Source organism: Lissotriton vulgaris, chromosome 4_1, assembly GCF_964263255.1.
Source record: "Lissotriton vulgaris chromosome 4_1, aLisVul1.2, whole genome shotgun sequence".
In the NCBI taxonomy this organism is placed as follows: domain Eukaryota; kingdom Metazoa; phylum Chordata; class Amphibia; order Caudata; family Salamandridae; genus Lissotriton; species Lissotriton vulgaris.
In genome coordinates, this window is record NC_141691.1 from 2,055,436,964 (window position 1) to 2,055,451,058 (window position 14,095).

At 43.3% G+C, this 14,095-nt stretch overlaps 1 protein-coding gene across 4 annotated transcripts in view; it reads left to right on the forward strand.

Annotated features, from left to right (window-relative positions):
• LOC147724956 (uncharacterized) overlaps window positions 1-14,095 on the forward strand; it is a 235,710-nt gene that overhangs the window by 74,176 nt on the left and 147,439 nt on the right. For all 4 annotated transcript variants that reach the window (XM_086966449.1, XM_086966448.1, XM_086966450.1 and 1 more), the window contains exon 4: window positions 11,796-11,876. In XM_086966449.1, coding sequence (XP_086822575.1) covers window positions 11,796-11,876 — 81 coding nt within the window. The remainder of the gene's footprint in view (window positions 1-11,795; window positions 11,877-14,095) is intronic.

Below are 14,095 nucleotides of genomic sequence, written 5' to 3' on the forward strand. Positions count from 1 at the left end.
AAGTAATTTTTGGAAGGATAGTCATTTTAATGATATTCACTCTTCCGTAAATTGATAGTGGGAGATGTGACCAGCCCAGCAGCAATTTCCCTATTTCTTTACTGACCCTCTGGATGTTAGTTTCAGGAATTTGCTCTACATTCTGTACTATTGTACCTCATTTCCTCTTTGACATATTCTTCACGTGTGTCAATATTCCAGACCATAGTAACCGTTTTACGCTGGTTTATTCCATTGCCTGAAATCTTGCCAAAACCTGCAGCAAGCTCATACACCACTGGTAAGGCTGAATCCAAGTTCGATGTATACACTACCAGGTCGTAAGCGTATAGGCCCACTTTCTTTTCCCAAGTTCTTACTTTAAACTGGATGATTTCGGCATGCTTCCTAATCTTTTCCGCTAGGGGCTCGATATATAAATTAAAGAGTAATGGGGATAGCGGGCACCCTTGTCTTGCCCCCCTGCCAATGTTAAACTTTTTTGATAATCTTCCATTTATGGGGCTTTATACAATTGCATTCTAGTCAGCCATAGCTTACATGTTGTAGCATGTATTGTTGTGTTTTAACCATGCATCTAATCACCATATAAATAAAGTTTTGATGGACCCTTGGACGCATCTATAACTTTGACTTGCATGACTACTCTAACACAGTGATGACACAAGGCAAGGGGGATTACTGCTCAGAATCTGAGATTTGTGTACATATATGTGTAGTCAAATGTACCTAGGGGGGTTCACTGACAAAATATAGAAGTTAAAAATATAGAAGTAAAAGTTATTGATGTAAAAATATAGAATGAAAAAATATCAACTCCCTTTCCTTAAACAGGTAAGTACAAAATTATAGAGAAAAAATATCGATGTAAAACATATAGTAGCACAAAACATTGAATTTTATATATATATATATATAAATATAAAGTGATTTAATATACATTGAAAACAATTATACACACACATAATAATTCATATATATTTCCTTTAAAACAATTATTAAACTATTAATTTTAATTTATTTTATAATTTTAAAGTTCTATGAAAATTTACCTCTTTCCGTTTACCAGTCACTTCCTCTATGAAGTTACACACCGACATCCAAAAGTCGGCGATCTTTGGGCACTATATGAACATATACAGGTCATCTGCCAAAGGAAGCACACACTTCAGACAAGCATAATCATTCCCAGTCACTCTTGAAAACCTAGCCGGAGACCAATACACCCTATGGGTTATAAACAGGTGATTTCTCTTGAGTGAGGTGGGTTTCACCATTGCGCGTAGAATGGAGAAGGAAGATTGCAATGCTTGCATTAAATCTCCTTCCCTGTATCCCTCTTCCCACAAATTGGATATGTCTAATAAGCTCTTATCCTCTGCCTCCAGAAAGGCCCAGTACCAAATTGAGACTTCCTTTTTTAGTGGACCAGTTCTCATTGCCTGTTTTAACCATGTCTCATCTTCCTCCCCGACCCACTCTTGTGCGGCCCACCAGGAGCCCTTAGTACAGTTGCTTAGGACCACTCAGCTGACCAAATTAGACCCCATTCTGAGCTCTGCCCAGTAGCTTAAACCTGTGGAATTTAAGGGTTGGGCTAAGTTGGTGCCCGGGGAATCCCAAATCAGTGCCAAAGATGGAGAATATGGTACACCTAACCTCCTCTAAAAATAAAACCATGTTTTAAAGGCAGTTCTCAAAATCCTTAGCCTCACCTTTTTAAAGAATTTTGGATCCCCGTACTTAAAAGTGGCACTGCTGGACTTAGATCTCCAAGCAATACCTCAAAAAGTCTCCCCATAGGTGAGCAATCTGGTTTGTTTGCTAACATCCGGAAGTTCGTAAAATGGAATGCATGACAGTAATTAAGCAAATCTGGGAGAGCCATTCCACCCACCTCCAGCCTTCTCCTCAGTTTTTACCACAATATCCTGGGCCCCTTTGATGCCCAAAAAGCTACCTATTTTTCCCTGCAGTTTAGCTATGTCCTCCCTCCAAAATGTCAATGGCATGCAGTTAAAAAGAGAGGTAATGTTTGGAAGGATGATCATCTTAATGACTTTACCATATATATTTAATGGTTAATTGGCCCATCTAGCTAGCAGTCTTCCTACCTCCTGGCTCAGTTCCTCCAGTTTACTCTAGGGATTTCTTCGACAAGTTATATATCTGGCCCGTCCTTCTCTTAGTAGTTAGGAGATAAAACACTTTATGTCTCCTTCTTCTACACCTTCTGGAATATTAGGAACCCTCAAATTGCTATGCCTAGCTTTAGTTTCGAGATTTTTCCAGATTGTCTTGTAGAATTTTATTTGTGACTTCAATATCTCTATATTCCGAGTATTCTGAGTGACTCCTGCTGATAGAACTTTCACCTCACTTTCGAGGGTTGCAGTTCAATGTGCGATGCTGTCTAGCTTCTCTTCCAGCACAACACACTTTTCCTGAATGCCTCTTTGGTTTACCTTTGAGATCTCAACTTTATTGAGAATGTCTTGCCTCAGATTCAGTATGATATTTTCCAGCTGATTATCCGACTTCTCCTCATCTCAGGTACTAGCCTCCAGCTGACCCAGACTTCCATCTGTGGTTATCTCTGTAGTATCCTGAAATTGTCTTGGGCTAGTGCCATCCTGGCGTTCATCTGTCAAGCTATCTAATGGATGAAAGTGATTGCTGAGGGAGACTGCCAGTAAACCTTACACGCCAGGCTAGCCTGTAGCAGGCTTACTTCGCTGCCCCCCCCCCGAGCAAGTACTGTAGCCCTTGTCTGGCCATGATTTTAAAATAGGAATTGAGCGAGGGTGCAGGTTTTGGAAATGAGCGGTCTTCTTTGGGCCCACACGGTCTTGGCCTTTGTGAGAAAGTGCCATCTTTATTGCATTGGTATGCCCCCACTTTTTTCTGAACTGCGTATGTGCTTTGACTGAGTGTGCCCTGGGTTCCTGCCAACCAGGTACCCAGGGCCTGTGTTCCTTTCCTAAAACTGTGTTGAAACTAAATCCTAATTGGCATCTCTGGCCACCTGTCAGCCCCTAGTAAATGGTACTGTAGGTACCCAGGGCATGGTGACCAGAGAAGACCCCTGAGGACTGCAGCACTTATTGTGCCATACTCAGGGGCCCTGTATCCTGACACCCCTACACTGCCTTTGCAGGCTTAGTGTCAGAACTAAACAAAGAGTCGACATGACACACATCCCTGTGTGCCAGGCCCACAGAACCCACTGCCCTGGCATACTTCCGTCAACCCTCTAGCTGGGTGCCCTGTGCCAGAGGTGTGGGCACAGGTGCATGAGCCCTGTGCCCCTACAGTACCCCGGACCATTCCTGGGCACTGTAAGTACAGTGATACCATTAAGAGTATATGGTGCTGGGAGGTTGTCATTACGAACTCCACAGCACCATAATGGCTACACTGAAGACTGACAAGTTTGGTACCAAACTTCTCAGCACATTAAACCCGCACTGATGTCAGTGTAGGATTTAATGTAAAATGCACCAAAGGGCATCTTAGAGATGCCTCCTGAAACCTAACCTACAATCCACGTCTGGGCTGAGTGGCTGCAGAGGCTGCCACACAGCAGACATGTTGCTGGACCCATGGGTGGCAAGTCGCCCGCTCTCCTGGGCCTGCAACAATGCACATCCTGGGCGAGGTGCTAGGTCTCCTCCCCCAGAATGGGCAGGGGGAAGCTTCAAAGGCATGCCCCTTCTGTGAGCTTCTCCAGATCATTTGCTGTACCCAGCCATTGGCCCCCACCAGTCCTGACCCCCACTCTGGTGGGAAGACTGATGGGAAAAACTACGTCAGGAAGGGGTTGTGCCAGCCTGTGCCAACCCCACCCCTCAGGTGGGGGAGACGAGGTGAACCACGACCTCAGGCATCTTGAAGATGGGGAGCCCTGCTCAATAACAGCTAGGTTCCCACAGGAGAGGAGCAGGCTAGGGGGTGTACCCACCCCAGGACAGGGACCTATTGGTCCCTGCCCTTGCCCTACCTGTAACTCCACTAAATTCAGTATTTAGGGGCCCCCTGAACCTTCCTTACTCAGATCCCGATAAGAAAAGAAGAATGAAGGCCAAGAGGAACAAGACCCACCTCACAGCTGCTAACAATAGGAGGACAACCACTGACTTGGCCCAAACCCTACAGGCCTGTCGATCCTGGAACCTGCTCCTGCATAAATCCCGGTGACTCCTGCGGACAGCAACCTTGGGAGTCCCAGAGGACCTGCCTGCCTTGACCCACTTAAAGACTGGGACTCCCATCAGCAGAGGCTCTGCTGCAACAACCTCCCTGGTGCCTGCCAGGAAGCTCCGGACCAGCTCACTCGGCATCCGCTGAGCTCGGCCCCTGCCCAAGTGATCCAAGACCACGAGGACATCCCCCGGGGACTGGGACCCGAAGTCCAGTGCCCAAAGACCCTCCTAGACGAAACATACGACTCCTGCAGACTCAGAACCAGGGGCCACTCCAACCGTGACCAGCCGAGGGTAAGCTTTTTCAACACCCAAAGACACCCCTGCACCCGGTGCCCTACAGCCCCCTGGGCCGTCCTTTGGGGTACCTACATGTGCTCCAAGATCCCAACTTACCTCCCGAAGTGCTGGTCGCCCCTGGAGAGTCTCTGCCCCCAAGCCTGCAGCCTTTGTTCCCTTTTTACCTTTTCAATTGGAAACATTGAGCGCCCGACGGCTCAAAGGCATCCTGCACCCAGCCGCCCGAATACCGCTGGCTGTGCCACCTTTGTCCTATCCTGCATCCCCCTTTGTCCTAAGCAAGTGACCAGGAGCCCAGCTCCCACAGCCGCGTGGCCTGCTAGCCAGCGGCCACCAACCGGAGACCCCCTGTCCCTCGTTGGATAACATTGGGCCTAACTATCTCTGCACCCGGCCACCACTGCACCGCTGAGGGTGAACCAACTGTACCTACCTGACACTGGGGGACCCCTGAGTCTATGCTCAGAACCAGAACTTCACCAGTCGAGTACTCACCAGGAAACTGGTAATTCACATACCTGCCATTGAATAACATTGACTGGTTTGACTCAAAAAATCTTCTAAGTGTCTACTTTTGAAAACGTTAAATATTCATATAAAATCATCCGAATTCCAAATTCTGCAATACTCACCTGTGATCAGGAGAGGAGCCATTACTGAACCTTGTAGCCCAGTACTGAACCGCAAAAGTAATCCCTAGCAGGTTTGCTAGTAACTTGTATTTTCTCTATAGGAATCCATTGTCTGCTTTTCTATGAAATTTCTTCTGTCTACTTTTGAAAACTAGAAATATTCTTTAAAAATCATATGAAATACTGAAATGTAATTACTTACCTGTTTTAAGTTGAGACCCCAGTGATGGCCCCGGGAGCCCAGTACTGTATTACAAAAGTAACGAGATCGTACTTAACCTGCAACCTGAATTTTCTCCCATTGGATAACATTGCCAGATTTCTGTTGAAAAGTTTCTAAGTGTGAACTTTTAAAATAGCTTTTTATTCCTGAAAATCACTACAATACCTAAAACGTTTTTGCTAAACTGTTTTCAGCTTAGACCCCAGGACTGAACCTAGGAGCTAGTCCTGGAATTACCCAAGTAATCTACAAAGTAATCAACTGTGTTTATATAAGGAACTCCATTGAGCTCAATGCTAAATTGTGTGTAGAAGTGTGTTGCCTACTGCAACCCCTGTACCTAATGTATTTACAAAACGTACTGCCATTCTGCAAAGTACTCATCTGAGACCTCTCATGGGGAGAACAGTATATTTTGATACCTGTTGGTTCTAGAAATAAAACAACTATATCTTTTGATATAAAAACAATTGGCCTGAAGTTCAGTCTTTGAGTGTGTGAAACCTTTTGCTGACTGAGTGTGTACAACAAATGCTTTACACTGTCCTCTGGTTCTGCCTTACTGCTCGACCAAGCTACCACTTTAGAGAGTAAGGTCACACTTGTCTTTAACCTCTGTTATACTGCTGGGGTTTGTGAACTCTATACACACTGTACCTTATTCTGGTCCAGTATATATAGAGCCACCTTCTCACAGCCCTCCCACAGCTTTCCCCGCTTTTCTAGTGGGTGAAATGGTAATCGCCTCACAGACGGCCTGCTCCCTTGCTCTCACTCCCTTGGCTTTCTTATCCGGGTCACATCTCAATTTATACCTATTCCTAACTTGTGGAGCTTGTGGTGTATTAGCTGGGATATCTCTTTTGCCAGTGCCTCTCCTTGCTCGAGTGTCTAAACTTATATTGTCAGCTCCTAGCTCCTCCACAAGCCCCTTAGAAGTAAAGAGTACACTTTGCGGTTGGGTCCTTTTCCATCAGTACCTGTTGTGCCTGTGACGGTTGTGCACTATTACAACTGCCCTTCTCCCTCACTTTCTTCTGGAAGCAAGCGCCGGAATTCTCCACCAGCATGAAACTATTACTGAGCTCCTGCGTTTCCTGTGTCTCCTCCTCGCATTGCTTCGGTTTGCCAAAACTTTGCCGCACAGTGCTGACTCTGCCTGCCTACCACGACCCGGAAGCCAGCAAGTGCTGCCGCAACCCGAGACTGCTGCCACAAGGCCGACGCACAGCTCCATACGACCCAATGCTATCTTGCATCGAGTCCAATCCGCTGCAGAACACACACGAGTAGCGGGAAGGAGTACTCCCCTTCCTAGACCACCACCCTCAGAAACCCAAAGTGATTTACAGGAAAGCGCTGAAAATTGCCTCCACTGCTTCCACACGCCGTCTGATCAAGTCCAGGAAACAATTACATTATATCAGCCCAAGTCTCTCTCCCTCCCTTTGCTTTGGGAGCTCCCGCGACCGCCGTCAGCCCGCCGCCTTGTTCCTCTTCCAGGATATAAAAAAAAGTACGTAAAATTACATTACTCCGCACACTGTACTCCATAACAATAAAATTCTACACAAAAAAATAAAAACAAATACCATAATTAAATATAAATAATTAATTAATATTAATGACCATCTAATTTTGTATTAATTACAAATACATTACTTCCCACCCTTTAGCCCTATAAACTCCACAACCTGCACCTAAAAATTATAACACAATTTCCATAATTAATTTGCAATCAATCAATTAATATAAATTAACAACTAATTGTTGAGTAATCAAAAATAAATCACTTCCCAACCTTGACCCCTATAAACCCAACAACATGCACTTAAAAAAATTACACATTTAACATAACTATTTATCAGTTAATTAATATTAACATCCAATTAATAATCAATTGCAAATAAATTACTTCCCACAATTAACACTATAAAATCTAAATTAAATAAATAAAAAATAATCATTTATTTATTATAATTAAATTACTTCTCACCCTATTCCCCTATAAACCCACACCCCTGCGGAACTAAAAAATGCAAAATGTAATTAAAATATAATTCCTAACTACTAACAATTTAACACATACATTAAAAAACCTAAACAATACTTATATAAAAAAACATACATCACATACATTTAAAATATAAAGTAAAATACATATAGACCTTCAAGTGGATCCCCTCTGAGTCAAGGAAGACAGTCATCCACGCACTCATCACTAGCAAACTGGACTACGGAAACGCATTCTACGCCCACATCAACAAGACCCGACTCCGCAAACTCCAGACAATACAGAAAACCGCAGCCAGACCAGTCCTTGGCATCCCCGACACAAACACATCACCCAGGACCTACGAAGACTCCACTGGCTCCCAGTGGAGAAAAGAGTCAGCTTCAAATCCTCAATCATGCCTACAAATGCCTACCTCAACAACAGAATCAACTTCCATGTACCCTAAAGAAACCTCCGATGTTCAAACCTCGCACTGGCCGAACCCCACAAATCCACAGAGCCAGATTAGGCGGAAGATCCTTCTCTCACATTGCGGTCAAGACCTAGAATGAGCTACTGGCAGACACAAGACGAGCCCCCTCTCTGACCACCTTCCGGAAGACCCTCAAGACCGGGCTCTTCAGCTAGACAGATTTATGGACCCACCCCCAGCACCTTGAGACCCTCACGGGTGAGAAGCACGCCTACAATTCCCCGATTGATTGACATAACACTAATTTAAAAAATATATATTTTTAACCTCTATATTTTTGCAAACAATATTAATGACATCTATATTTTTAAAAACGATATTTCTTACCTTCCATTCGATATTCTCGACCACGATATTCTAGCTGTCGATATTTCTGAATCTCAATATTTCCATTCAATTTTTGTGTAAGTCGACATTTCCAAGTCAATATTCTGTCTCAACACCGTTTTTGGTGGATTATTGAAATCAGCTTCCGTTTTTACCTTTCTATTTTGATGATATTTAAGATGATTGAAATAAGTTGAGATAAAAATATTGTTTTTCAGCGGGTTACAAACCAATCTTTTATGATGGGGGTGGTGTTGGTCCGATATAATAAGCTATTTTTTTTATTTGAAGAGTTTTTTATAGCGCTGGCTAGACCCAGAGGAATCAGAGCGCTCTACATGAGGAATATCGTTACAAAAGAACAGTATTACATAGTGACTTGAGTTAGTAGAGAAAAACATAGAATAGAGAAAAACAGTGTTACATAAATACTTCCGTTAATAGAGCAAATTATATAACAAAGAAAACAAGTCATAAGGGGCATAGATGGTAGAGGGAGAAAAAGTGATGTGTGTGATGTGATGTGAGAAAGATTTATATAGCGCACAAATGCCCGTGGGCGTCTAGGCGATTATAGCGGAGGAAAGTGCCTATGTTTAAGCTGTGGGTGATTTAAGTTAAGTTAATTTGAAAAAAGCCATGTCTTTAAAAGCTTTCTGAATCCGAGCAGCTTTGGACAGCTTTTGATGTTTATTGGGAGCGAGTTCCATCGTTTCGCTGAGCCCAGGACAAAGCTTCTTCCACCCCAGTTGACTTTTCCACATTTTGGGGTCTGGAGGAGTTTGCTCTGTGATGAGCGTAGGTGTCTTGGTGGATGGTACCAGGTGAGATGCTGTTTCATAAATGCTGGTCCATTTCCGTGTACTGCTTTGTATGCTAGACAAAGGGACTTAGGCCCACATGCATCAAGCATTTTTGTAGTCGCAAACAGTGCGATTCCTTAAAATCGGCCGTTTGCGAATGCAAAAGTGCTTTTTGGGATGCATGAAGCAATTTTAGAATTCGTAACATGTTTGCGAGTTCTAAAATTGCGGGTGCTTTTAAGAAGTCGCAGATGTGCGATTTCTTAAAAGCAATGCATCATTAAATTTAAAACTGTAAATTCGCAATTAGGGTGCCAAATTTACCGAGTGGTTGAACCACTCGGTAAATTTGGAAAAAGTGTTTAAAATGCTTAAAATGTTTTTTTTTCAACATTCATGTTTCACACACACATGTCCTTAGGACATGTGTGTGTGAAACATAATGCGAAAAATACATTTCAGGGGTGCATGGGGGGGTCCTTTGGACCCCCCCCTGCACCCATGAAATTTTCAAAGTGCCACTCGCAATTCCCATTGACTCCTATGGGCCTTTTGGCCCATAGGAATCAATGGGAATTGCGAAAATTAACTTGAGAATTCGGTATTCATTTGGGATTCGGTAAAAATTGCGATTTTTACCGAATCACAAATGAATACCGAAAATAATGATGCATAGCATTTTGCACTTCTTAATTTGCGATTCCTTATTTTTCGCAAATTAGGAAGTGCAAAATGTCACAATGATGCATGTGGGCCTTAAAGTCCATTCTTTTTTTCATGGGGAGCCAGTTGAGTTTTTTCAGGCCTTCTGAAATGGACTGGAATTTGGGTGTGTTCAATTTTGTTCTGGCGGCGACATTTTGTACCCGCTGAAGCTTGACCAAGTGCTGTTTTTGGAGGCCTAAGTATAGGGCATTTCCGTAGTCCAGTCTGGCTAAGGCCAGAACTGTAACTAGAGTTTTTACTGCTTCAGGGGGATGAAAGTGCGTATTTTGCAGATAGATTTTAAGAAATATCATTCATACGACTTTGTTGACCTGATTTTGAAAGGACATTTTGTCATCAAAGATGATGCCCAAATTCCTCACTATTTGGACTGGGGTGGGGTATGCACTCATATTAGACGGCCACCCGTTCTGTTACCTAAAAGAGGTATCTGATCCCAGTAGGAGGACCTCTGTTTTGGTACCATTAAGCTTCAAACAGTTCGACCCCATCCATTGGTTTATGTGGTACATACATTGTTTAAAGCTATGTGCTGTATCTTCAGGGCTGCTTGAAATTGACATCACGATTTGGGTGTCATTCGTGTAAGATATTATTGTGAAGCCATATTGCCTGATGATGTTGGCTAGAGGAGTCACATAAAGGTTGAACAGGGTGGGGCTCAACAAAGAGCCCTGCGACCCCACACATGGAAGCATGAACTGCTCTGAGCGGGAGTCGCCGACCTGAACGTATTGATGTCTGTTGGTCAGATAGGATTTGACCAGTTTTAGAGCATTATTCTTGACTCCTGCCTCTTGGATCCGTTTGATTAGTATATCATGGTTCATGGTGTCAAAAGCTGCCAACAGATCCAACCGGATCAAGGCGGCCTTGGCTCCCGTGTCTAGTATTGCCCGGATCTCCTCTGCTGTCATAATCAGGACTGTTTCTGTGCTGTGCCCTTGTCGGAAACCATACTGGGAGGGATCCAGTATGTCCGTCGAGGAGATGTAAGTTGTTAGTTGGGTGTTAAGGATTTTTTCCAATACTTTGGCCGGAAAATGAATCCTTGCTATAGGTCTGTAATTACTGTGATTGCTAGGATCTAAATTGTTATTTTTTTAATAAAGGCAGAATTGATACCATTTTCCAAGCGTCTGGAAAGACGCCTGATGTTACGACTTCATTGAAGAGTGTGCTGAGTTGTTTGCTGATTGTGTCTGGTGCCATGTGGAATGGCACGGGCAGACAAGGTTCTGACGGTGCTCCAGATTTTCTGGATTTGATTGTAGGTGTTATTTGTTCAATACTGGATGGAGCAAAGGAGTCTAAGACACTGGTGGGACATGAGATGTTTGTAGCGTGAGTGACTGTCATGTTATCATCCCTGTCTGTGAGGGATTTGAAAATAGTGATTTGAATACAGATCAAGTCTATGTAGTGGTGTCTGTTGTCATAACTTCATGTAGACTACATATTTGTTGCACAAGACATCAGAGTTTATAAATAATGACTGCATCAGTGCTACGTTTATGATAAAGATCAGTGGGTAGAAGTTAGAGGATGCAATACTCCCAGGTGACCTGCTTCTGAGCTGGTACTTAAACTGTGGTAGGTTTGTAGATGGCTGATATTCAACAAGAAGGCATCAATCCAGAATAGGAATGGTGTGTTTTAAGTAAATGCAATGGTGGTGAAGTAATGGCATGGTTATCGCTGGAATATTGAACCAACATCATCATCACACAGATGTCTAGGGAAGGTGCATTAATCCCTTATCTGACAATGCCAAAACAAAATACCTGCCCTGTTTCTTTCTGCTTAGCAAAGTGTGAGAATTGATTTATCTTCTGACGAACAAGTCCCATGTGTTTAGGATCTGCTTCTCTAAGGTCATACATCTGTGTTTACAGATGTGGAATTGGAGCACATGATTTTATTTCATGTGTGAGTAGTTCATGGAATAAAACCATGTGCTCCAATTCAACATCTTTGTGGAATACTCACAAGACCTTTGTGGAGCAACGCCTGTTAATAATGACAGAAAGTTCTTAAATGCCACAATGTCTCATTTTATAGTTATATGAACATTTGTCTTCTCTCAAAAACAGGACAGATTGTACCATACTACAGTGGATCTGGACCACCAACAGTTGGCACCTTTACAGGAAGCACGGTTGTTCCAACACCAGGTACATTTTCAACTTACATTTCTGAAACATTAACTCAATATACAAAAAGCTGTATTCAAAACCCAGTTAATCAGTGTTCTCATGTCAGAGTGGTGGAAATTAGTGCTTAGAAGCCAGTGCTTGGGTAAACACTGATATTTCAGCAGAGAGTCGAAGGAGATGTTGGAATGTCAGATGGCAGCCCACCATCTCTCAACCACACTTGGGTCTTCACACTCTCTGGCTCACCAAAGAGTCGAAGAAGATGTGGGTAATGGCAGATGACAGCCCACGTCTCCCAACCATACTTGGCTCATCACCTTCCTGGAGTTAACAGAGACCCGAAGGAGCTGTGGGAATGGCAGATTACAGCCCACCGTCTCCCAACCACCCTTGACTCTCCACATTCTTTGGGTGTGAGGAGATCTGAAGGAGATGTGGGAATGACAGATGACAGCCCAATGCCTACCAACCACTCTTGGGTCTTCACACTCTCTTATTCAACAGAGGCCCAAAGAGATGTTGGATTGACAGACAGCCCACCGTCTCCCAACTACTTTGGGTTTTCACACTCTCCTTGAAGCGCAGAAGGGCTGGCAGATAGTTCTCTATAGTCAAGAATTAGACCACAAAGGGCTGGTTTAGGATAAATAACAAGTATTATCAAAGCATCCTGTCACTGCAGCTCTCAGGGTCCAGCTGCAAAAACATTCAAAGTAAACAAGCACTGGCAAAGCCAATAGGTCTTGCCTTTAGGACCTATCGACTGTCAATGGGTTGAACCATGCTGTACAGCATCGCTGATGCTGTGTGTCATGGATAATAAACAGAAGGTAAATGTTATAGATCAGGCTGTGTTATTTTGTAGGAGAGTGTAACAAGCATGTATGCATCTATAAAATGATACAAGTTTTTTTCCGTTTTATTTGCCTAGTTGGATCGGTAAAAAACAAATAAAAAGTTAACAGGAGCAGGTGAGGAAGAGATTGCATGTGGAGGAAAGAATGCAGAAGTGGGGGCAATATGGAGGGCGTTATCACGGAGGACAGGGAAGCAACACAAGGGCGGGGGAAGCAATGCAGGGGTGTGTGTGGTGAAGGCAGCAAAGAGCAGGTGCGGACGGCAGCAAGCTGAGGCTGAGAAACACCAGGGGAAGTGGAAGCGAACAGACTAGAGAGCTTAATGTTGAGTTAAAGCACACAGGAGAGCGGCTCGAAGATTGTAGCTGTAGAAAATCGAAAACGTACATAAGGGCGGCGCAAAGGATAAAGTTGTGGTAAATGACATTTTAATAATATTACTAAAGGAAGTGAGGCTGAGAGAATTGAGAAATACACTGAATAGCAAACATGCATGCATTCTCACAGAATGCTTAAGAAAAGAGTACTTTATGTTTGTTAAATAATGGTAGTGTTAACAATGAGAAATTAAATATGCAGGTAGAAGTATAGGAAATACACTAGATTACATTATTTAAAACTGATAGTTCATGGGAGAACAAGTGGAAGGGAGAGCCTGTAACTGCACGCTGAGAGAGGCTCGAAGGAAAAAGGTGTTCACTCTCATGAAGTGATTTTAGAACAAGATAAAAAGCTCCCGAAATGCAGACACTTGAGAGTTAGGATACAAGGAGCCAATCAGAGAGGTGGTAAGGGAAACATCCTTTACAACGCGGTTATTACACCGCAATGCTGTTAAATCGCAATTGTTACAAGGACCGCATGTAACAACGCTATACCATTACAACGCAAGTCTTTACATCGACTTGCGCTAGATGGCGTGCTAACATTAAAAAATGGTGTAGTTTACTATCCCAACACCTTCCCTACTGATAAGAGGACTGGAGTTGGAATAGTAAATTATCCTTTTTTAATGTTAGCACGCCACCTAGCGCAAGTCGATGTAAAGACTAGCGTTGTAAAGGCATAACGTGGTAACATGCAGTCATTGTAAAGACTGCGACGTAACAGCATGCGTTGTAATAACACGCGTTGTTACGTCATACATCCGGTGGTAAACATGCCACGCTCGGCGGAAGGGACACAGACTACTCGGAAGGGCGAAAAAATTTAAACCAGTAAGAAAATAAAAGTGACAAAACAAAAAGCCAATAGAAACCAATTTACATGTCCCCAATCAGTCTTGAACAGCTCAACTGCTGCATCGTCTGGCAGGCTTCAACCTAAAAACCAAACACAGTCCACATTCTGTGTGTCCTGAGGAAATTCCCAGCAGTGAAG